Raw genomic sequence first — 27025 nt, forward strand, 5'->3', positions numbered from 1 at the left:
AAAATGCTTACAACTTTATTCCAGTAGACCAAAGCCTTACAAAAGAATGTTTATAGTTTTCTACGGAATACCATAACCCTTCTGAAATCTATGGCTACTACAGAGTTACCATCATTCTTCTTTGTTCTTGGAACCGCCCTTCTTCTTCTTCTTTGCAGCCTCTTCTTCAATTGGAGCTGGGAACTTGAAGGGAATTAATTCCTTGTATTCTGGAACAAAAAATTGCTTACTGTGAATGCATTACATAATCAGAAAACCCCAAAACATATGTAAATCACAATTTGATGAAATGAATATTAATGTGCAAAATAACCACAACTTTTAATGCTTTACTGAAATATTGAATTGTTATTGTATCCTTTAAAAGACTACTCATTCACTCATGTGATTGAATTCTGTTGAAATAATACCAATACTGAAGACTGAGGACTTCTTACTAAAATACTTTCAAATGTAAGCAAGGCAGCAAGCATGAGTAATTTATAGACCATAAGCCAAGAAAATGTAAAGACTGTGATCAACCTATAATATGGACTCTTGATTTTCTTCCACATGCTTTACCATCATATCTTAAAAAAAATAGTTAAAACTATAGCCTACAAATTTATTCCATCAGAGATGGTCATTAATACCAAAGTAACATTATTTCTGTTGGCTTCAGTATAGTCTTTACCTATACCATTCCCATGTTATATAAGCAAATACTTTGTTTGTACCAGGAAAAGTATGTGCACATTCAGCCTTAGTGTTTACGATAGTCTTTCAATCTTTTCATGATAATAGTTGATAAACAATACCTGCTTATACAAATGTGGTAATAGGAATCAGTTCCTTCTAATCACATGTCCAAACCATCCCAATCTTTGAGATCTAAGTCTTTTTTTCTTCAGACCCTGGACACCAAATCTCTTCACCAATTCCTCATATGTAATACAATCTTCCAAATATACTCTGATCATGAATCTTAACATTCTATGGTCATATCTTTTCAAAATCTCCTTTTTCCAGCACGGTGAATGCATGGAGATTTAAATACTGAGGAAATCTGCAAGTACTACTAAATCACAGAAATATAAACTGCATCTTAGTCTTGTGGTGTGGACAAAATTTCAAAGCCTTGGGCAGTGTTGCTAATTAGCAATCTCATTATTATTGTATTGGATTACATTTAAATATTATAGAAACTGTTTACAGCAATATCTACTAGTGTTCTAATTTAAAAATAAAAGAAAAGGTCCAACATTATCTACAGTGAGCCAGAGTACAGTTCTACATACAGTTGGCAACAAATTGTTTTGCGGGAGGAGTTGAAGGACAGTGGAATAATGGGGGTGTGGAAATCTGGCAATGCTGGTCATCACCTATGTTTCTGCTGCACAGAGTAGTAAAGACCTATCTTTTATTTTTGCCCTTTCTACTACTAGGACATTTTTATTTACCAGTCTAGCTATCTCTCTCTACTTCATCAATATTGCAGCTACTCTCTTTCTTACTGAACTCCTCTCAACTCCTGCTTCACAGTTCAGTTTGACCCTTAGTAACAGAGAAGCTCCTTCCAAAATCTGCCCATCTATCACAAAAGAGTTCTCTACTCCCCTCTCATCTGTTTGCTCTTGTAATACATTCTGGGCATAAAAAATCTCATTTATATTTTGTACGTAATCCTGAGAACTTATGAAGCCATCTCTTACATTCGGCATAAAGTACTTAATGTAACACCTTTCCTACAACAGCCACTTTCTAAGTGTACTTTTTCCTTTGCTTCACTTCATTCTCCACTTTTGCCTTGTTTTGGTTAGTGTTGAATTTCAGTCACCTCCTCTCTATTCCATTCTTCAGACTTTTGAACATTTCCACTGCCTTTTCCTTAGATTCTACTGTTAGCACTATGATATCTAAATAAAACAGCTTCCAAGAGGCCCTTTTCTGCACACCTTTGTAGCTTCTACCATTATTATGAAAAACAGCAAAAGGCTCAGCAATGATCCTTGATAGATCACTTATCTTAAATTCTTCTACATTTTCCACTTTCTTTACTCTAGATCTAATACTATTAACATCAATAGCTCAACAGGTCTTTCTATTAACCACTGTTTTTGTAATACCCATTTAATTATTTGTCTCAATAATGTCAAATGCCTTTGAAAGACCTGTTATTTTGCCTGTTGTTGCCTTATTACAAAGATGGCTTTTGTTGTTGAAGCCAAAAACACGACGAGTTTTAATAATTTTTCTAATTCCTTCCTTCAGCACCTTTTTCAATATTTTAAAACCAGGCACAAGTGCATTCCTTGATCCTTTGCACAACATTACTGTAAGGCTCTTTTACCACTCTTCTGGTCCTAACTCTTCCCTTCTTAGGTTTTCATAAGTCTACAGTTTGTGAATGAATGTATTATGAATGTTGAGCTCTACATGCAAGCACTAGCACTCTTTAAGCCTTTCACCACTTCAGAGAAAAACAGGAGTTATAATGGAGGAAAACAGGATAAAGAGAACCAGAATGTAAAAAAATTCAGTAAAAAGACAGTAGGATGGAAGAAAGGAAGTGGGAACTGATGAATAGTAAAACACTAAAAAGAGGGTGCAGCTAAGGGCTGAAAGGATGCTACAAACACTTTAGTAATACCTACAGGGCACCATGTTGGGTGCACTGACTGAATTAACATTCCATGGGGGTTTAGTTTATGGAAAGAGGACATGGAAAGAAAGTGATTTAATTTCCCAATTATGAAATCATGCCAGCATTTCACATGAAAGCTAAATATAATTAGCAATTAGTTATCAGCTTTACAGGAAACAATTCATTCAAGTATGGGAACAATTCAGTTATAAAATTTTTGGCAAAGTCTCAATCAGGGCAATATTTTAAATTGCTAAATACTAATGCAAAATATTTTCTGTCCATATCCTTACACTTTTTCTAAAAACTTTTCAAAACATACCTTTTGGCATATATTCCTTAATCGCTTCTGGAACGGTAATTCCTTCTTCAGTCTGATAATTTTCGAGCAATGCACAAATCACACGAGTAGTGGCACACATTGTAGCATTCAGCATGTGAACATACTCAACCTGTAATATACACAGCAACAGGTAAATTAAAAGAGAATATGAACATGTGATGATGACTTATAAGCAAAACTGACATACATCCACATATACAAAAGAAGAAAGTACAGGCACTGTATATACAGTATATCTACACCACATTTTTTTCAAACAAAAATATATCTTACAGCAGCATTCATCTTCTTTGTTGCTCCAAAGCGAACCTTCAACCTCCTGGACTGGTAATCAAGGCAGTTGGAGCAAGAAACAAGCTCCCTATAGGCATCTGAAATGACACATTTTTAATTAATTTGTATTTTTCATAACTAACAAACCTGCAGTCTTAACATTAGCATAAATCTTCTGGAGCCAGCTGGAGACCGGTAAAAATAACACATTATAACTGTATACTTAAGGGATTGGTGGCCTCTGGCACCTGTCACGAATGAGGTGGGTGACACCACCGACTCAAGCTTGATCTCATGACACCTCAGTTGTTCTTCTACTGCCTTTGAGTGAGGATGTATTATTCTAAAATGATCAAAGGTCTGTAATAAACTTTTGTCCTTAACCATAATAAATTACTGTAGAGTACTGAATGTGTACCACAAATAAACTTGGAAAATTACAGATAACTGCATCACTATAATTCTTGATATCCAATAATCATTTATAAGTTATATAAACAGTTTTTGTATTCGTTGCTAAAGCAAAAACATATATGAGCTAAACACAAGTGAATATTTTCCATGAATTTACTTTTAAAACAATTAATAAACAGACTTTGTAGTCTGTCAAGGAATAGAACATTTCTTCTTGTTCTTGGATGGTATAGTTTGGCATTTCTTGCAAATTAAAGTAAATAATTTTCTTGTATATTACTGAAAAGTAACAAAGCATCTAATAGCTAGGTCACAATTTGGTACTTTCTACATGTATTGACAAGGCTTAAATAAGCCCAGTACTTTCTAAAAATACTTCATCTTTAGCTGCTCAAAATTATCCCTCAAACAATACTGTACATAAAAAGTTAAGGAAAAATAATTATGCCATTATGCTACAAATTAACCTTAATATAAATGATTCTTTACTCTTAATAAATAAAAAATGTAATGACTATTAACTCTTTTTTATCAATACAGCATTATATTTCAAGAACGTGTGCTATCATAGCATTTCTCTGGATTAATTATGTAATGAAACAAGATATATAAATATCAATACAGTATTTTCTGTACACCAAATTAATTTTTCAGTACAACCCTATCACTTGTATACAGCCATCATTTGTAGTTTTCAATTGTCCAGACACACTACAGTCTTGTTTCACAGACAGAACAGCAGTATCCCTCTGTGTAGGTTCCACCTGAACCTGAAGTACCCATTAGTCACTGCCTTACTTTCCCATATTAGGCTGCCAAATGAGCAAGGGTGGGAGAGGGAGTACATTATACGAGCGATGAGCTTATAATGAAGAAAATATTCTACTTTAAAAAGACCTCATAATAGATATTGTAGCTTTGAACAGTAATTTCACTGAAAAAAGCAGAACACTGCTCAATACAGCTCTGACTCTTAGACAGATAGGATTCATGAAGGCCTAGTGACTAAAAAGGTTAACTAAGGCAAAACAAAATAAAAATCAATATATGGAGGACACAAGAAAAATACACTGAAAGCATACAATCAAAGATGAAAAAATACTTGCTCATAAACACATACAGGTAGTGCTCAAGTTACGATAATTCACCTTACGATAATTCGCCTGGCGATAATTCAATTTTACGGTGGGGTTAGCAATTAATGATACGATAATATTTTGAAAATAATTTAAAATTTCAGGCAGCGAGAGACCAAATTACAATAGACCAACTTCTTTTCTTCCACCTCTTTACCCTATCTTCTAGTTAAAAAAGTAAAAGAGAATAATAAAAGCAACATTATACTCTTGCATAAATGCATACAGCCATAAACAACCTGATGAGAAACTGCTGTTTTGCTAATACTCAAATCAGATAACAACAGCGGTTTTGCTTGTATTTCAACCATCGTACGGTAGTAAACAATTACCGTAGTTACGTTACAAATGATGTTAAGTAGAATAGGACTGATGTATGTTTACACTATACCCTTATTTGCTATGGAGAAAAGATCGGCAAGGAAATATACAGCTAAATTTAAGCTGCAAGTTGTAGCTGAAGCTGAGAAAACAATGTTCAAGCTGCTAATGACTATAAATTATCGTGCATTGGCAACATGGATGAAACTCAACCATAAATAAAACTGGAGAGAAAAGTATTTTAATCAAAACTACTGGTATGAAAGAACACATATTACTACTGTTTTCACACCAATAAAAGATAAATACTTAAAGCTCGTATTATAATGAAATAAAGTGAAAATAGCCAATGGAATCTTGATTTTTTACACCAAACAAACATGGCCCCACGTCATCTAGTAACAAAAAATAATAGCTAAATTAAATTCACAACGAGACATTTACGTTATATTTCCATTTAAAAACACTTCATATAACGAAAGATAACCTTGTCCCATATAAATAAAGTATCTAGACATTCATTTACGCTAACTAGAAGCAAGAAAAGCACACTGAACTTGATTCATTTACGCTAACTAGAAGCATGAAAAGCACTCTGAACTGAGTTAAATACGGCAAACTAAACTTACCGCATAATCGATTTCCAAACCAAAACATTGATCGCTATAATCGCAATTTATAATACAAAAACAATATGGGAATACATACAATATTATTGGATACAGTGAAGTAAAGCGTAACATTTTAAAAGATCCATGGAAAAGATGCACATTCATTATGTTGATGTTTGTATAATGTGACATTAATATGCATATATAGAGTACAGTATACTGTAGGCTAGGCTACTGTATATGTGTATATGACATACCATAGTGTAGGCTAAGCTAATTCTTGTTTGTTACTCAATTTCTCTCTGTACTGAATTATCATAAGTCAGTCTGCATGAACCTCCAGAATTAGCTGATATTAATAATTACTGTACCGTAATGTATATGTATACTTTATAGTGTAGGAGTAGGCTACCATATATGTATAGATGGTACTGAATACCCTACTGTAAGCTAGGCTATATTCGAGACACATTTTTTCCAACAAACAATGGGTGTTTTGGAACCTAACCCCATCGTAAGTAGGGTAATACCTGTAGTGGAAAGAGTCATAGAAAAATATAAGCAGTGTATAAAGAAAATTGCACCTGCTATTTCCACAAAAATAAAAAAATATTAAAGATAAACAACTTAAGTAAACTAAAGTGAATAGAAACTAACCCCATTCTTAACTAGTTAACCAACATGTTCCCTAGTTAACAGAACTCACAAAAGCTGATAACAAATGAATACTAACACCAAAAATATGACAAACTCTCTTAGTAGTCCTTCTGTGAGAAGTATGGGAAAAGATGTTCAGGTTCCAGATGAGGGCAAGTTGAGATGGCTACCACTCATCTCTCTCAAGACTACAGATGGCAGTGTGTATGAATGCTCAAAGACCACAAACATGGGGTATACACAATTAAAGAATTTTTGATAAAGTAAATGAGTTGAGACATCACAACGTATGAGCTTTGAAGCTCTATCCCATCACAAAAAATATACTCGGTTTTAAAACCTCACAATGAGTATACTAAATAATTTTTATCAGTTAATACAATAAACAAGAACTTACTTGACCCGGGGAAATAGGCCTCTAAATCCAACTTCTTAGCAGCTGCGTTATTTAGTTCCCCAGATACAATGTTAACAACTCGATAAGGAAGACCCAAGGCCTGGCACAGGTTCTCAGCATTGGAGATCATTTCATCCATCATCTTCCATGATTCATTATCATGAGGTGATGTTAAGCAAAACTGTTCTACCTTTGGGAAGAAGTAAAATTTCATTTACAAAAAAAAGCCTTGGAAGACATTGGGCAGATCTATTTAAAATATAGGTTACTTGACATTCATGCTTGAGATATGAAAGTAAAACTTGGAGTTGGAAAAGGCTAAAACAGTCGGCAAGCCAAACGGAAAAAAAACAAATGAACGCAGAAGACATGAAAGCAACGTAGCTGAGGGTTAGAGATACATTACAAAGTACTGTTAGTACATTTGGAAGAGTGGTACTATATGGATATTCTACATCAAGCAACTACTACAATACAATGATGACAAATAAGGCATTAACACTTTCTTTTGCTTCTCACATTCCATCATTCACATTTCTAAATTCATTTACTTTTGACAAAAGCACAGAAACACATACAAAATAAGGAATACAGTAACGAAAAGCTTTATGAATAATCCACCATTTTGCCATTGACAGAATAAGCTCTATGTGCTCTTGACTATGCTTCTGTAATACTGTGAAGGAGCAAAATACTGGCTATAAAAGCACTAAAATTACTAAAAGTGGAAAGGAACCTTTCTGATTTGTTTGTGAATTTAATATATTATATTATCCAGGATAGCTACATCCACCTTCTTTAGTGCACAGAGGAAAACCATTATCACTGTTCTCTAAAACATGCTTTGACAGTTGTTATAGTAATAGTAATAATAGTAATAATTCTTGAATTTAATGAAACAGATATGCCTATTTTCTTGACATCAAAATAAATTGCCAGATTGTAAAATAAGCCATACAAAAATATACGATGCAGAAATTTAAGATGCTTTTCTTCAATTTCATTATTAATCGATTCATTTCTAAGAAATACTTCACTTTGTTTACTCCCGAAAGCCAGTGAACTGAGCAACTGCTCATACCTTATTATGAAATTTACATTAAATAAATTATTTCAAGCAAAGACACCACTGAGTAGCAGGCACATACAAACAACAGCTTTACCTTCTGGAACTGATGGACTCTGAAAATTCCCCTTGTATCACGGCCATGAGATCCAACTTCTTGACGGAAACAGTATGAGAGTCCAGCATATCTAAAATGAAAAACTCAAGTAAAGACTAAATAAAATAAAATCAATATTTAACTGTGCTAGGTCAAATGTATAACAATAATTCTATTCTTTTCCTGATATTGAAGGGCAGTTTTTACTGAAAAATACCACTTTAAAGTACAAGGACGCTATTACAATAAAGGATCACAAAATTATAAGTGTGTAATATGACTAGATCATAAAGTTTTGCCAGATAACATATTTAAACCAGTCAGCAAACAAAGAGAGTACTTTCAGGTTACAATATTTACAATAAGACAGATGTCTTATAAACACATGGGTTGATTACGAAAATAAACTATGTCCACCCATAACTACTTCCTACCCATCTAAAACAAAATTTGGTCAACATAATGTAAAAGATATTGTAACAGAATAACTCTTTCATACAAACACAGCAATCATTATTAGCCTAAATTTGCTTTATTAAATTCTCCACACATGTAACTTCTGATGCCATAAAGATGCAGAACAGCTAAGGGGGACTGTTGATGCATGCATGCTTTCAATCCATCAGTAGAAAGTAAATGTCATCTTCATTCTTTTAAGTAAAAACCTATAACACAGCTACAACATGGGGACTGGGATGTGGACACTTCTCTATGACTGGTAAGTTTGTATTAAAAAATTAATTAAATGTTATAAAAAAACCATCTGTTTTATGGCAAACCCATCAATCATGATTAGCTAGAATCACTACTCAGGTGGCAGGATGAGAAGGTCCATTTTCCAACCTTGACTGAGAAAATGTGGGGAGAATTTTTGTGGCTGTTAGTACAAGAGATATGTGAAAGATTGAGAACTGAAGTTACTCGACACAAATGGGGGTCATACATAAACAGTCATTTTTATCTGTTCTCCTTATGTCTTCAAGATGCCACAAGTTAAGTGTCTGAGGAATTTGACAATTCGAAATCAGATTATTTATTATTGATTGGTTTGTCATGATCCAAAAGGATCAATAAAATATTTCACAACACACTTGTAAAAATGCTCTATCCTTCTAATCACTTCATCATACAGCATGCAGATGAGACCTTACAACACATGAAAATACAATAAACTACCTGATAGGGAGCTGATCTGTGGGAATCCATTCATCTCTATGAAAGGCAGCAATAGGTTGTTCTGAGGTAGCTATCAAATACTTTTCATCTACCTGATCAGATCCTGGAACATCACCTTTTCCTAGGACCTACAAAAAGAAAGAACAACTTACTTTACTGAAGGAGAATGAAATGTACAGAGTTCAGAAAGTGAAACCAGTAAATAATAAAGGCATGACTGAGTACGAGTTCTGAAAAGTATTAAATATTCTTAATAAAATTCTATGAAATATGAAAATAAAATATGACATTAACAGAACTGACAAAAGTGAAGGAGCTAGGAATACTGGATGAGGAAGAGAGTGGAGCAGGTGAGGAACAATAAATAACCAAGAGCTGCTATAATTAATAATAATAACAATAATAATGCAACTCACGTGTCTTTGCCATTAAACTTCTGGAAATAATGAAAATGAAACAGAAGTTAATTGGTCATATGCTGGATTTGAGGGGATTACTACATATGAGATGTACATGAAAATGAAGGGAGAGCAAGAAAGTGAGGGGAAAGAACATTATGAGATTAAATGATGTATGAAAAGTACCCTGTAAAACCAATAATCTTCAGATTGGATGATTTCCTTGGTTCCTTTTCTCATTGCTGAGATTTGGAATTATCTCTCTGATCCCAATTTCCCAATTCCTTCACTTACTACAATAAACTTTTATAATAATGACATTTCTGTATATATATATAAAAAAAAAAATGTAAGTCCATAAATTTATCCAGTTTATATGAAACAATGACAAAAATATTATCCTACGAAGTAAAAATCCAGGTAGGGCGTCCCCAAGTCACACCGTTCCGATCTTACGGCAATTTTTCAAATACATTTATCAAGAATAAGTATGTAGTACAGCGCCGTAAGCACCATTAACAGCGCTAACAAGAATAGGTATCGCGTTATTAATTAATAAGCGCCAACTTACAGCAGAAATCAACTGGAACAGAACCCCTGCTGAAAGTCAGGGACTGCCTGTATCAGATAATCTTTCCATGTATAAAGCTTAAACTAAAAAGCTATAAATTTACCTTATAAAGTTCTTCATCGAACTGTGAAAGTTGGGCTACTTCCTGCATTACTTCCTTTCTCATAAAGAATGGAGTGACCAGAGGCTGATAGCCTTTCTCATGGAGCATTTTCAGTGCTAATTCGACAACAGCTCTCTCAAGAAACACTGCTGGGCCCATTAAATAATATCCTCGACCACCTGACATAAAACATAAATGCAAAATCAGAATTTTTTTAAAATTCCAAAATATAGAGTATATTTTTTAAAATTTCTTCAGAAAACGTAAATGTCAAGAAAACCAGACCTAAGTATCTGCTGTACAGTACTTTGTCAAGCTATGTGTATATAATACTAAAGAATCCTTCCCACTACATCTCCTTATAATGCTACTAACAATAAAGGCATACCTAGGCTAAATGACATCTTTTAGTTCTTCTCATTTCCTGTGGTACAACCATTTTCACAGACATGACATTCATTAGTTTTTTTATACAGTATTAACATTATTGAAAACAGTTAACAATACAATGATCTTTAGTGCTCATACAGCTTTAAAAAATCAAAGTGCCTTTAAAATTCAATAATTCTATACATAATCACAAAAATCTAAAAATACTGCCAAAAGTCATTTGGCTTCCCATTTTAAAAACAATATAAGTAATAATTTATATGAATTTTATTACAGGGATTCCCATTTTGACTACCATAATTACACCATATATTCTTTGGCTTAATTTTACTCTTGTTAAAATTAAACATGTAATTCATAAAACATCTAAAAAATATACTATGGAGGATATATCTGACGCACAATTGGTGATGAAAGCTTACCTGAGGTAACAGCACCACGCTTAGAGTCAACTCCACCAATCATTGAAATAAGATCCACATGAGAATACTTCTTATTTGACTCTTCACCAAATGTTCTTACAACTGCATTATTATCCTGCAAAATAATAAGAAAAATAATCAAATAAAAGCTATTAACAATAACAGCGGCTAAAGCCTGAGTTTTCAGTATCTAACATACATTTTGATGTGCAGCATATTTCTTCTACTACTATTAATTTACAAAACTTATACCGCTAATGTCCTGTAAAACTCATTTAATATTTCATGTTTACAGAAGGAAATGCAGTAAAATACACTGAAATAAGTAAAACAAAAACAAAAATATGTTTCAAATTCCAATCTGACCTATGGTCTCAGTATATAGCCCTGACCTCACTCTACATGCTTTCTTCAAACTAAGACCATCATCTTCCATGCCTAACCCTTCACCTGCATCAAACCCTGTCCCTGATCCTAGCCATGTTGCTGGTCCTGAGATGTCACAAACAAGAATGGCAGTGTCATTTTCTGATGCCTCCTCCTATCGTTTTTGTTTCTTTCTCCTTCATTTTTATACATTTTTGTTTTCTATTCCTTCATTTTTATTTTGACAGAAAATGGATTAGAAAACAGTGACCTGTTCCTGAGATGATTCAGACATGTTGATGAGTACAAAAACGCACATGCTTATATTCGAGTGATTTTTTTAATGTTATGTTGTATTGTTTTTCGGTGCTGTGTTTATTTCCTGTATTTGTAATGAAATTACACAATCAAGCATGAACTGGGCATGTTAGGTGACTGCTGTAGCTACTGTTTTGTCAGTCCCTTCACATTATCAACTGTTTTAGTTTCTGAAGACGAGTTACCATAACACCCAGAACTAAAAAAGCATTAATGTCTAAAACTGATATCTCTTTGAAGCCCAACTTCTTATTTAGCTTTCTGTATCACTTCTTGTATACAAGACAGTTTGAGTACTTAGTGTAATTAATTACAGTCGTTTTACTTGTGAAGCTATCCTTGTAATCTTGTCTTGTTAGCAAACTCAGTTTAGTTTATCTGTTGCCTATACTTGTCCTCTGTTTTGTTTTGCATAGTGTTTTCAAACATTCTGGACCATTCATTACATTACTCTTTAGATAGCACGAATATATTTTGTATTGTCAGTGCATTTTTTATTCTGTTCTGAGTATCAAAACACATCAACAATTTTACCAGATGACAGGTTGGTCTACACAGACAACTCGCCACCAACCATCAGGAATGAAGACTTGCCATATACATCACCTGGTCCCTGCCACCCTCTTCTATGTCCTTCACATTGTGGAAGATTGATTCAATGGTGAGGTTCCTCCATGAAATACTCATCATAGATAACTGACAGGAGTGATTTACCTACTGATAGTACCAAGGTTCGAAGTCTGATCATCTCCATGGGGAATATCAATACTCCCTATCTTTTGGTCATGTTTACAGGGATTCATGAAGAAGCACAAAAGGCTAAATAAAACCACTGATTTCTACTGAAAAATTCAACATTGCAACCAGTCTACCAAACTGGTTCAATAAAAGTTAATACTTGGTTATCCGAGCGTTGGTAAGTGTGACAGAAAAAGACTAGTATTGTAAAATGTTACTATATGTGTCAAAGCAAAAAAATAAATAATAAAATCACCAAAACAACATCTTTGGCTATGCAGAGTTCTTATGACCACACACCCTATCTAACGGAAAAAAAAAAAAAAGTAACAAACCTCATTATCGCTGACAGGTACATCATCTGGAACAAGATTTCCTATCTCTTTTAAGATCGCATCCCTTTCATTTTCAGTCTTGACCAAATCTTCATTATTTTGGGCCATAGCTTCATCAACCAATTTTTTAACCTGCAGAAAATTGAGAAAATCACTTCTTAAAATACAGATTTTAAAAGGGCATGCAAAATTATCCAAACTTATAATGACACACCCAATCTACTTTGTTTTTCACTTTTGTTTCATTGATAAATGCCTTCTTTTTCCTAAAAGTTTAATTTGCTGATCAAGGCTTCTGTAATACTACTTAAGTTAAATTTCATATGAAAATATAACACACACACACATGCACACACACAAAATAAACAACTTTAGTGATCATACATCCTTGTATACAAATCAGGCACTAACATTCAAACTGCAATCATACATTATCAGATAAAAAAGAAAGCCAAAGGTTGAAAAAAAAAAAGGCCATAGCATACAGCACTTAAACAGGAGCAGCCATCTATACAGCAGCACAGGCAAAATTAAGAGTGACACAGACAGTCGAGTAAGTGGGCAGGTCACCAACCTCGTCACTCATATGCCACTTGTAAACTACCTTGTTGCCAAACTTCAATGGTACCATATACAAGACAAAGGCTTGTATCCTTGTAAGAACATACATACTATATCTTTTAATACCAAAATTGAAGGTGACTCTCTAGCCTCTCACTTTTTGTTGAATTTCTTTAAAGAACTGCATCATTAAAATGCATCCCTTTGCAAATGGACATTAAAAAAAAATTACTATACCTCCTTCAACTGTGATATTGACAACGGTCGTAACAACTCAACAGTAAGTTCTGTTAATTTCTCTCGGACAGATTCAGGCACTTTGGTTTCATCTCCTTCTGCTTCCTTTGCCTGAAAAAGAAAGGTTATTTACAGACAATAAAACAGCAGAAACATTATATGAAAATACAATAATACACAAGCAATCTAATTACATAAAAAAATATCTGCAAGATGTACAGTTTAAGTTAAAATGAGAGCTTAAAAGATTTACAAGACAATATAAGTTCATGATTACAGCTTTCAACCTTCAATCCATCAAGTTTCATTTAACATAATAAAAAATGGCAAAAAGAAATAATTCAAAAATCAATGTAGAGAAAGATAAGTAAGTATGCATTCATTTCTGTAAGTATAAACTAGGCCTCACCCCCAAAAGCTACTTATACTTCATGATAACCAAACACCTGTGGAATGCCTGACATATGCAATGCTGTTCTAAAATTCCTAAAAGAGACAACATACAGGCAATTACTTAAGTATTCTCAACAGAACCTAATAGTAGACTATTTACAATACACAGATTACTGAAATAGTACTACTTTTCTGAGCTTTTAATTTCCAAATATTTATCACATCTGAAAAACAAAAATGGTCAAAGATTTCACATATTTCCTGCCTAGCTGAGGCCCTCAATCTGGCATAACTGTTAGCAAGTGGAAAATCTACATTTGTTTCACAAATATTCGTCATCTACATTATCCCATTATCCCACTGATCCTTAGGTCCCAAGCGTTGCAGGAACATCAATTGTGGCATGTCTAATTTGCTGACAGCAAGCTCTGTATATTACTAACTTTTCTATTACACTTCTTTCTCATTATTTAAACCTTCTCTCCATTTTCAAAATAACGTTATTCTTTTTATCATCTGCTTTTTGCCCATGGGTTCACAAAAGAGTAAAACCACAGTGAAATCTTAAACCTGCTCTAATACACACAATGATATTTTCATAAGGAAAAGTATTCTAATTACTGTTTATACTTGGTTTGAGGGAAAATGATGTTCATTTGGCTGGAAAAATGTTTTCAAGTTCCTAAATGTTCCAGCTTTTTAATTCTGGAATATAGTAAGTTAATCATTAAGAAGGCTCAGACTGCTTAGTCATTTCAGGTTAATGTTATTCAATTCTTTACTTTAACTTGTGTGTTCAGTGTTATGTACCGTAAACCCCATGTATTCGCGGTCTCACTATTCGCGGATTTCTTTGTGGAACGTATATACACATTACTCATGGAAAATTCGCCCATTCACGGTATTTTTCACTGAGGAATATTCAGTAATTACTGTATTTTCATATTTTCATGACTAAATGCACTTTTTGTGATAAAACTATTAAAATGCTCAGGTATAAACATTTTTAGAGGTTTTTTTGTGTTTAAACTATCAAAATAGGCAGTTCTAAGTGTTTTTAGAGGGGTTTTAAGTATTCGCAGATTTTAGCTATTCGGGGGGGGGTTATGCATCCCCCGCAAATACAGCGGATTTACTGAATTTCATTACTGTATGCATTAAGTGTTTTGAGGAGTAAGATTTTGGTTTCCAGCCATTACTCCACTGTTTATTTTCTGTGGTTAATGCCAGTAGCATTATCTAGTTTATGACTGGTAGCATAGTTATCTAAAATTACATATTAGTTGCTGTCCAGCACTCTGCCAACTTCATGTTGTCAAATATTGCACTAAAATTAATCCTGTATATCCTACTGAATCTGCCAAGTCTTATTAAATGTATCAGTGAGTCTGCACTGATGTGGCAACATCCAAAATGTAACGATGACCCTGAAATACTGTCTACACCTGAACATTCAAGATATCACACAGCAAACAGACATAGCATATACATTAATTCCATTTCATCTTTCCCAACCTAACCAGTACAAAACACTCATCATTCAATTAAAAACATTACAGTACCTGCAAAATGTGTCACTTTTGAAGAGGTAGCATAGCAAAAACCCACCAAAATAAAGTGGCTGAAGAGTCCTACCTATGTACATATTCTTACAAGATGCATAACAAGCAAATAATAGGCAAAAATGTATAACATTTAAAAATATTTATGACAAAATGAATTATCTGGATACTTACCTACTGTTAAAGTTAGCTTACATCTTCACACCAAATGACACAAAGATGCAAGCTTTAACAGTAGTTATGATTCACCCCCATCTTCATATGGATAGTTTCTTTCTCAGTATCATTGAACACAAGTGTGTGCACAGTATGTAGGTGAATAGTGTACCATACCCAACACATAAAACAAATGCCTAACACCACAAGCTATAGTAAATTTTATATAGCAATTCTGTTTATCTTGCCCAGCAGACAATAATGTTGGGTGCAGTAAGTCCCATTTTGTGATAACCAAAAATCTTAAAATTGAAGAACACATGCCCAAAAAATGAGCACAGAATGATGCTTATATTTTTCTATATATTTGTCAATGCCAACATTTGATGGTCATGTTTTAAATTTTTACCACCAGAAAATAGCTGCACAAATCTTGGAAAATCACCAAATCTGCTAGTAAAACCACAGCAGAGGGCATTGTTTTGTAAAAGAAACATGTCTTCTAAGCAGCACATACTTCTCAGAAAATCACAGAATTGGAGTAGCACCACCCACAGCATGTTGGGTTAGTTACCTTGGCAACATAGGAACCCACAATTACAAGTCAGACAAGCCAACACTGGTTACATTCATTTCAGCATCTGAAATGCCTTTTGAGTCTACCAAATTTTTCAGGTCTTCCACAAAATCATTTTTTCTGACATCTAGGCATTCAGAGCTTTCTTATCAGTAAGCTGATCTTCAAGAAGACAGGCTGCTACCAAAATTACTGACTACCATACTGTACTGCTGGTTTCTAAAAAGGCATACTCTCATCTGCATATACCAACATAAAAGAACCAAAAGTCAATGGTTTCTTTTCAACTTATTGCAACCTCATGCATACTTTAACAAAATAATAATAATAGCAACTATAATAATGATAATGGAAGCAAATGCACTGGCCATGACTGAAGATACTGTAGATGACAAGTGAAAAACCAACTATATCTTCCAAATACCCGCTGGCACACCAGCCCTTTAATAAAACAACATGACCTCTGGCTAATATCCCATGACAAGACAGTCTTGGACCTGATTATGTAGCTATATTCTAAATTTAGCTGCCAAATCTTAGCCTTCAAAAAGAAATTTTAAAAACTTTTAAGATGCAAAACCATAGACACGAACAATTCTTGTCTTTCTCCCATTTCTTTTGCATAAGAAAAATGCACACGGCAAATTTATGAACATAACCAAAGGTTATTAGTTCTCCATGTTCTAACTTTCCCCAAGAATATTTTCAGGACCATGAGACATAATTACATTGAACTGAACTTCTTCATTACTATCCCACCTTCTAAAACTTAAGCATAGTGTCTACAACCTTTCATTTACAAACACAGTACAGTACACTGTAAGATGATATACTCCAAATAGGTGTGTGGTCCTATTCCCCATTCAAAGCCCATAAAGTAAACATGAAATGGGTTAAACAGGTGAGAAACTTCAATGCAAACAATTCAAAATCTTTTGCTATTTGGATATCATTCCAAAGTTTAATGGAGAAGGTATCAAGACTCACATCAATTACAATAAATTTTGTCAAGAGATGCCTTGAAAATTCATAAATCAAGGGAAATCATATTGTGGAGAACAGTACGTTACAAAAAGAAATATAAATTCAAAACACAATAAAGCTTAGATAGTTGGTTTCTGCAGAAAGTCTGACAGGGTAGAGCAGAGGTAAAGTAACACTCCTCAAAGGACAGATTAACAAAAACCAAACCACATACACAACAAAAACTAATAATGGGAAACTATGATCCACTAAATATGATTTATTATCATTCTGAAGTTAAACTATAACCTAAAGTACTTTTCATAATACTTTACATTTTATCACATGCTAGCATGCAGTTATAAAAATCTCCACTTACAAAGAAAGAAAGCAATTCATCCATCAATAAGACATAGACTCACATTTAACTAAACTATATCAATAGTTTAATCACTAAAATCTTTTTATGTCTTATAAGACTATCAAAACTAAATTATGTTACATCAAGCCACATGCCATAACTCCAGTTTATCATCATTTAAATGCACAGAGGAATACTAAATAAAACAATTATGACTAAGCAATAAAAGGTATAAGGCAACAACTATACATAAAACAAAGCAAAATAAATTTTAAGATACTGTACTCGCAAATCTTCCAAACCCTTACCAGATCTACCCTGCCACTGAGGTGTTCAAAGTCAGGGAGAGCTTTTATTTCTTCAGAAGAGAAAGAAGACAAGTGGTTGTACCATCTTAAGACAGCTGGATGGCTTTCCGACTGTGGGAGGGAAGCCAGACGACCCCGTATCTGGAAATCAACCTGACAAGGCATGTGACCATGCACATAGCTATATTCGCTCAACTGATGCTCCAGTGCATCCAGGTTTGGCGGAGTGTGGGGCTTTTCAGATTCTTCTGCACCAGCATTACGCATTGCCTGGTATAAGACCACAGCAGGCTAAAGTAATTCCTTACATACAAAACTAACAAGAAAATTAACACAATGCTAAAAACAATTAACCATGAACATCCATGTTAGTTGTTAGTTCAGTGACATATCATCCTAAAAGGAGTCAATCTAATTCTATGTCAAAGAAATTAAATGGTAAGATAGAGGCCACTGAAGTGAAATAAGAATGAACCAGGATGCAAGTTAGTTATATATAAAGTTAGTTATATATAACATATTCCTTTCATGCCAAGAAAGAGTAAGAGATCAACTGATTGCAAAATATGTTATCAGGTTCTGTAAACAATAATTTAGACAACGCTACATTTCTAACAAGAAAAAATGGTAACTCCCTTTTAATAATATTTCACAATCAAATACCCAAGAAATTGTAAAATGGTTAACGATAAAAAATTTTCTATTTAAGAGGAAAACACATAGTACTGAAACTAATACCTTAACGAAGTGCCTGAAAAAATTTTTTAATGTCTACACAAAAAAAGTATCTGACACAACTGTCCTCTGTTCAATTTTCCATTTTAACCTTACAACGAATGGTCAAAGTCTCTGATAACATTCATTCTTATATTTAACATTACAGACCTAATAGTTATAGAATCCTATCCACTAAATTTCTAATATGTAGTCAATTTCAGTTACTTGCTGAAGTAAACAGAATGCCCTTAAATAATTTTACACATACGCACACACACACACGCACATCTTTTAATGTTTCTGTGCCTATATACAGTGAACCCCCCGTATTCGCGGGGGATGAGTACCACACCCTCCCGGCGAATAGCTAAAATCTGCGAATACTTAAAACCCCTCTAAAAACACTTAGAACTGCCCATTTTGATAGTTTAAACACAAGAAAAACCCTGTAAAAATGAATATACCTGAGTATTTTAATAGTTTCATCACAAAAAGTGTATTTATTCATGAAAATTATATGAAAATATAGTAATTAGTGAATATTTCACTGAAAAATGCCGCGAATGGGCGAATTTTCCACAAATAATGGCTACATATGTTCCACAGAGAAACCTGCGAATGCGCGAGTCCACGAATCATGAGAACGCGAATACGGGGGGTTTACTGTACTTACCTTTACCATATGATACAACTATGGTATAGTATTTACCTTTCTATTGTCTAGAGGGATTTGCCACACAACATTTTTGTCTTCAGCAAAACCTAGCCTCTTTGTTTTTCCTCGCAATCCTATTGTAGCTAGGCTTTGGTTTAATATGGATGGCCTAGGATTCAGTTAATTTCAATCTGAATCCTGCTTCATTCACTTGGTTTTTATTTGAAGAAAAAAACTAAATTTAAGTTCCCAAAAACTCTTCTAATTTTTACTTCTCTAAATAACAGGATAATACAAAACAGAAAGAGTGCTGAACAGCAGCCAAATTTTACACTGAAATTGTTAGCAATGGCTGGAATCTTATTCCACCAGTGTCATACTAGTAAATATTTTTGTTTCTATATAACACAGTAAAAATAAGCACAATTTAATACACATTATTTAACCTATATCATGAATGCCTGAATGAAAGTTCATAGGCCAGGCTAAATGACAATAAGAGGATTCATAACCTATTCTATCCTAGTTAGGATAACCAGATCACAGTGAATACAGTATTTTAACAAAACACTACAATGACATGATATTACCCAATAAAAGGCAACGATAAAACAAAAGAAAAAAATTATGTGCCTTTCAGTTAATTTTAATTGGATGCACTGTATGGAAAGTCCCCTAACTAAAAACAGCTAGGTTAACCAATACAAACTGAAGAAGTACAGGCAGTCCTCGGTTAACAGCGGGGGTTCCATTCTCGGCCGAGAGCTGCTAACCAAAAATCGCTAATAATTATGGTAATAAATGGTGCTTATGACATTGTAAGTGGCGATAAACCGCTTACTGGCGCCGATAAACTGCTTACTGATGTCAATAAACCATTTACCTACACCAAAAATCGCTTACTAATGGCAAAAATCTGGTTAACTACGTCGTTAGCCAAGTACTTTAAAACAGGAACGCTGTTAACCAACGCCGCTGATAAGCAAGGACTCCTGTATTAGCAAACTGTGACAATTATTTTACAAATCATAGTGGCAAAAAGTGATATTTATTAAACATATCTTTAAATTAAATAAATACTGTATAACATAACGGAAACTTGAACTTAACACCAGATTAAAGGATTCCAATTCATTTTTCAATAACAGGAAAACAAGTCCACTTACTATTCAAAAAAGGAAGTAACTTTCTCCTCTTCTTAATTTATACATACTGAACAAGAAATGTTAACTGCTGATGCTACAGTATAATATACTTTCAACTGACATTGTTTAAAATGAGACTACTATAAATCCAAACTCAATTAATGTTTTCCTTCCACAAGACCCATGGACATTCATACAATCAACACAGCATTACCATTGTGCCAGTCAGCTTACATACAGTGCTGAATGAGTTTGCCTGGCTATGCAGAGATTACTGGAACAACATTGAACTCCAACCCTAGAATACTTGATGTTTGAGTCATCTGCATAGTTTTCACTCTTGTGCACTCTTTTGGGTGGTTTTGTGCATTTCAAGGTGTTTATCGTAATGCAACTGACAACAGTTAGTTAAGTGCATAATACAGATGTGGAAAAAGTAAATAAATGAAAGTACTTCAAATTTTAAAACAACATTTCACCTCCAAATCATATAAATGTTTTTACATGAGCTTTTCCCTTTCCAGGGTTAAACATAAAATGAGTTCTCGCCACTCTCTTTTGTCCTGTACTCTTTTGATCTGAACTCCTATCAGGTCTAGGTCTTTCTCTATCCCTTTTCCAGGATTTTCTAGGCCTTCCTGAAGGTTTTCATCATGCTAATTCCATATCTAAGGCTTTTCTAACCAACTGTTCTCCATCCCGTCTCATCACATGGCCAAACCATCTCAATCTTTGAGATCTGACTATTTTCCAGCCTCTAGACAGATACCATACCTCTCCACTAATTCCTCATTCATAATACATTTTCCCCACTGTTGTCTGACCATTCTGTAAAACCTTTTCAAAACTTTGATTTCCTTGTTGTTGCCCATGTTTCTGCTGCACACAGTTTCAAAATTCATTTTTGGCACCATTACAACCTAAGCTCAAATGTACAAGCCTAAACAGTCTCCAACACCTGTTCCACATGACTCCTTCCAATAATACTTACAGTACAATACCTACAACCCCAAACTGCCCACTAGAAATTCCAAGATCTTATCTGAACATTCCACCGATATTCCATATGAATGCAACCACCCTTCTATTTCATTTTAGCTGAAAGACAGTTGATCCCATCCTTGCCTCAATTCCTACTAAGCTCTTTCTCAACTTCCTTGTCAGGTTGCACAAATATTATAGCTTCAAGATAAACTGGTTCAGAATCCCCATAAAAATCTATCCTAACCATACTAACCAGTCTTCTCAACTTGAAAACACCCCAATGCTACTAGTGTAAATGCTTTGATATGGCAGCAGCACATCTACCAATGCACATCTACCAATACCTTGAAGTGTCAGTCATTCTTTCAAGAACACTACAAGAAATACTGAACTTAATGACTGGCTTATCTAGGCACAAATTTATAAACAAGGCCTACATATGCCGAATAAAACTGTTTTTGCTTATTTACAGTATTTTATGGAAAACATCATAACTCTTTTTAAATAACAGAGATCTACTGAGATATCAAGCTTACATAATACAACCAAAATCAAAACAATCATTATCTACAGCTATGAGGAAGAAAATTTCATAGAAAGGCACAATAAGAGGATCTAGACTGCATATACTTTCATGACCAAATCATCTTTGCAGCACAACTTGAAAAGATAGGATTACGCTATGTCAGGTAATACGTCAGAATGCAGTTAACTGTCAAGTTTTTACAGACAATGTACTGAAAGCTGAAAGAACTTCTCTCCCTCCCAAAACTTATCAAACGTTTAGAAATGAAATGCTACCAACAAAACATTTTGCTTCAACAAAGACTCTCTTACCTTCTTTTTTTCTCCAACTGTCTTTGATATAACATTTCCCATTCGATTAAGCAAATCTCCTCTGTGACGAGCTGTGGAAAGATAAACTAAATGTTTATCAGAGATCCATTTCATGCACAAAATGTAAATGGCCTTAAAACAGACCATTTATTACATTCAAAATTCTTTAGGCTAAACATTCTATTTCAGCAATGAGAGATTTCTGTGAATGTGTGTCTCTGTTCATGCAATCAGCACTTTTAATATAGATTTATTACAAATTTATTAATCTTTTGTATAACAAATGAAGCAAAAAGTGTCTGGTGAGCAGTGAAGACAGAGCTCCATGTTTTACTTAGACTAAGCAAAAAGTAAGAACGTAAACTGAGAGAGGTCATCCATTGGTGAAGGGACATCATTAGCTACTAGTTATAAACTGTTATCAACCAATAACAATGCCTATAGCAACAAGGACTTATCTTCCTGACAATACTATACAGTGCATATTGTTACAGTACTTGCCAAGTTTAGAACTAATTACAGTACCATTTTCTAGTGTCTTACTCTAACATACAGTAATCATTGCTCAACTGCAAATTACATATAGACTGTGCTTATTTATATTTTACTTTTCTTCCTTCTTGAAATGCTTTCTCTTTTCACACAAGTAAATTCTTTTATGGGAAAACTTGCCAATCCTGTTTATCTCAAAAATAAAAAAAACATAATTAAAATTAATATAAAATTTGAATTCTGGTAACTGTGCAGCATTAGTTCATACTTTCAAAGAACACATACAAAGCTATTCCAAATAAATATGCTTTTTTGTATAAACGCATTAAAGTATTACACTGGCCAAGAAACTTGTAATGCTGTAACTACAGCAATATTTTTAACCAAGCACCAAAGAAAAAAGATACAGAACAAAAAGTTAAATGAACTGTCATACTGTATATCATGTACTGCAAATAACATCTAATAAAATATTACCTGATCTCCATTTGGTGTCCAACTCAATAACTCTGTCAACGGCACCAACATCTTTATAACGTCGTCTTTGAGACTCCCTTACAAGATCGGGATTACCACCCTGATAACAGGAAAAGAAATCAATAAAAATGTATTAAACAAACAACTTACTTAATTTCATATGCAAAATACAGAATTTCTTATACCCCAAACATCTTAATCTCTAAAAATCCCTTAAAATATACAGTAAAGCTTTGAAACCTCAGAGCGAATGGGCCTGTACAAAGAAATCGATACTCAAGGAACCCTGTATCTCACAAAACCTACCATAAGAATAATTAAAACACTATAATAAACAATGTCTGTCAGTACCTTTACTTGCCTATGATCTCACGAATATCCAGTCATGGCATACATTTATCACATGTAACATAAAAGTATAAGATGTGCAGTTGACTGTATGTCATGTCTAGCTGTGCAGTCATCAGCTGTACAGTATTATAATTATTTTACTGAAAGCACCCAAAAAAAAATACTAAAAGAATAATTAATTTTAAATAAAAATTGAACAGATGGTTTACAGCAGAAAATTCTTAAGGCTGGGACAGTACATACTGTAGTAAATCTTGGAAATTTACTGAGCCTATGCCAGAAATATATCAAGGTAAAATTTCTAAATATAAATTGCAAGTACTATACTGTATTTTCAATCCAAGATACCTGTAAGTCAAAAGCAAAAAAGCCCTTGCAGTAATTCAAAGACGACACATCGCCAGTTGTGGGTGTTGAAAAAAAAACATACAGATACGAGAGTGGAATGCTGTTAATCCATAGGAAGGCCCAGAAGGTCATGGGTAAAGTGTGTTTCATTGGGATTACATTTCAACCTCCCAATGTAAACTGACTTGTGACCTTGAAATCAGTAAAAACATCATTTCTCGATGTGTACAGCCTACGCTACTATTACTTTGGAAGTATGGGATTTTCAATGTAATACACTTTTTTATATGATTTTTATATACTTACAAACTTTTACTGTTACACATTTATTATTCACTTTTACTGTTAATGTTTCATAAACTTGGAAGAACACTGTCAAGTAAGGTATGCAATGAAATATAACCAAACTTAACTTACAGCCAATGACATAAGGTTAGGTTAAGGTGGTTCAAGAAGTGGCAAAACTGGCTAGTGGTCAGGAGATCCGCCTATAATTTACAATGCCCTGTCCCTGGATCAGGTTAGCATGGCTGGGGTGAGGGGAGGAGATGGGAATCAGGTGGGTGGTAGCAATCAAGATTAGATAAAGTTTGGGAAGGTTACATTAGGATGCATATCCGAGTTTTACCTGTTTTTGTGGTGCAGATGCAGGGAAAGTAGTGCACACAATTTCTACATGTTGTGGCTAGCTTGAAATATCAAAGATACATGTCAAGTTGGATACATCCCAACCCACCCTTAACTTGGGATGTTGCACCCTAACCTGGGGGGGAGGGGAGAATGAGGCACTTTGCCTCCTCTGGCCATTGCGATTATCACAGTAACATTTGTTCCACAGTAACATCACCCCTGTTTTCCAACTGTGGTCTCTCATTATGATACTGCTTGAGAAGGTGAGTATGTAATTCCTTAACCTAGAATTTCTGAGTACGGAATGTCATAGCACACCAATTAATGTCAGTTCTACATAATGTCAGATTAACTATATCCTTGTTTACATTAACAACCTAACCTATTTGATCTTTACCAAATGCAAGATAGGTAGGCTAAACAGTCAGAATAGGCCTAGGTATGCTGTTATGTTTAAAGTTTCAAAGTATCATTGTAAAGTAACGCCTAGGATAACACCTTTCTAATGTTTAGTGTTAACTGGGGGGGGGGGAGTCCAGATGGGGAAAGGACCCCTGTCCATGTCAGGGCACGGTACCCAAGTAAGGTTAGGAAGGTAAGGTCTGGATAGGTCAGGAAATGGCATTCTCTTAAAGGTTAGGTTTGCTTTTGTCTACGGGTGTTGTTCCCATCATTCTACACTCGTCCCTAGGCCTATCAGTAGCTTACCCAAGTTTTTGGTGATAAATTACATTAAAGGACTAAATACTCTATACCTATAGCTTAGGTGGTAATCATACAGTTTAGTCCAAATTCACTGATCTCTTGTGTTTAAGTTTTCTTTCCTATTTTCAATTTCTTCTTTTGACAGATCTGCAATTGGATGTATATTTGCTAAAAAATGAGCATTGTATCTGCTTACAGAAGCAGGGATTTACTATTTTCTTAAAATTCTATGGGTCAGTATCCCTTAAGACATGTTTTTGTTTATTTATGTTCCCCTTTTATTCCCCTTGGTTTTTTTTACAATCTGTAAGCAGATAAACTGCTCATTTTGTTCATTGTTTTCCATACTTCAATAAATATTTGATAAATCTGTGCGCTGATCCTGCCTACGTAATGCAGTGAATCTGGACACCTAAATTGGAGGAGTACCGCGTAGGTTGGCTGCCATACATCTGGTTAGGCATAATCACGTCCTTTGACATTTTGGGCAGGGGAACATTTCCTGTGCATAGCATAAGTCACTACTTATCAATTCTCATTTACTGAAGGCCTAGGCTACCAGTAGCCTTACATAACCTAGATCTAACCCTATCTATTTAAGTTATCATTCCTATACTAATATATCATTGTTTTGAGTATTTCTTACCGTCCTACATTAATCTGACAAAAAATCTTTCATAAATCGGCGTACCGGAAGAAAACTATAGCCACAAAAGCTAACGGCAAGGCATTGGGTACACTCAGCTTGCGTATGATAAAGATAATTCCACAGAAATAATAACCAAACCAAAGGCAAAAATGTGGTAGGCTTAAGGAATGAGTTACATCATTACATATATAAAAGTAATTTCCGACTTGCTTACCTGGTCAACTCGAAACAACACGATGTCAAGCATTTTCGGTCAATCCTAACAACACTAACACGTGCACCACTGACCTAACCACCTTATGGATTACTTTAACTACCGAAAAAATTAAACATATATCGTGAAAATATGACTAAAATTAGTCCACTTTCACGATAAAGCGGTCGCAATTGTACCGATGTCTCACAAGAGCATGAATGACATCAGAAATCAGAATTTGCAAGAAGAAGAAGTACTACGAGACGTCACTTGCGAGCGAGCCACTTGGCCGAAACATCTACACATTGACATACAGAACTGGATATTAGAATGGCGCTTTCAAATCAGCGTAGCTTTGGCTTCGCCATGACACCTGATGTAATGCGAATAGTTGTTGCATCAGATTTATCGCATTATAAATTTTTAATCTGAAAGAATGTAAACGATATACGGCAAAATCATAGATCACAGTGTTTGCAAAATAACTCGACTTTAGTTTTCCAAGTGTGAATTTTAGAAGCAAAAGCCCAGGGGCGTCATCTCAGATTTTTGTTGGAGGGGGGAGATGATGGTTTGGCGAGCGAAGCGAGCCTAATTAGCTGGGGGCTTTTTGATTTTGAGCTATTTTATGTGCTTTTTAAAGCCACATGAGCAAGGTATTTCAGCAGAATAGGAAGACAAACAAACATTGTGTGTGATTGTGAAATATAGATAGATAGATAGATAGATAGATCGACAGATAGATAGATATAAATGTGGTGACACATTTGAATTTCGGTAGGAATGATGGAAAATAGGAATAATGGAAAACCCGCTGCTGTTACTTCCTGGGGCTTGGGGGTGTGGGGGGGGGGCAAGTTGAGGCTTGGGGGGGCAACTTGAGTCTTGGGGGCAGTTGCCCCCAAGCCCCCCCCCAAAATGACGCCCCTGCCTTTAAAGCATGTTGAGAAATGTCCGATTCGGAGC

General features: G+C 34.5%; 1 protein-coding gene across 2 annotated transcripts; it reads right to left on the reverse strand.

Annotated features, from left to right (window-relative positions):
• On the reverse strand, positions 1-26386 carry SerRS (Seryl-tRNA synthetase). 2 transcript variants are annotated; one of them, XM_067121273.1, is made up of 14 exons: positions 26078-26386; positions 23181-23280; positions 22212-22282; positions 17874-18143; positions 13554-13664; positions 12756-12887; positions 10999-11113; positions 10187-10365; positions 9115-9242; positions 7939-8029; positions 6776-6965; positions 3240-3337; positions 2946-3075; positions 1-209 (listed from the first exon to the last, which is right to left on the reverse strand). In XM_067121273.1, exons 1-14 carry the CDS (start codon positions 26108-26110, stop codon positions 112-114), a joined length of 1746 nt encoding a protein of 581 aa, XP_066977374.1. In that variant the 5' UTR covers positions 26111-26386; the 3' UTR covers positions 1-111. The 2 variants fall into 2 exon arrangements, with proteins under 2 accessions (XP_066977374.1, XP_066977375.1); XM_067121274.1 differs by lacking the exon at positions 17874-18143.
• Positions 26387-27025: the final 639 nt, after the last annotated feature.

Source organism: Macrobrachium rosenbergii, chromosome 19 (assembly GCF_040412425.1).
Source record: "Macrobrachium rosenbergii isolate ZJJX-2024 chromosome 19, ASM4041242v1, whole genome shotgun sequence".
Taxonomy (NCBI): Eukaryota; Metazoa; Arthropoda; class Malacostraca; order Decapoda; family Palaemonidae; genus Macrobrachium; species Macrobrachium rosenbergii.

What these genes read in the sequence shown, in the direction of transcription:
- SerRS (XM_067121273.1), bottom strand. Translation starts at nt 26,110, where the DNA reads ATGCTTGACATCGTGTTGTTTCGAGTTGACCAG. An exon ending in GGACACCAAATGGAGATCAG is followed by an intron (nt 22,283 to 23,180) that starts GTAATATTTTAT and finishes ATCTTTCCACAG; the next exon opens with CTCGTCACAGAGGAGATTTG. An exon ending in TAAGGAATATATGCCAAAAG is followed by an intron (nt 210 to 2,945) that starts GTATGTTTTGAA and finishes TTTTTGTTCCAG; the next exon opens with AATACAAGGAATTAATTCCC.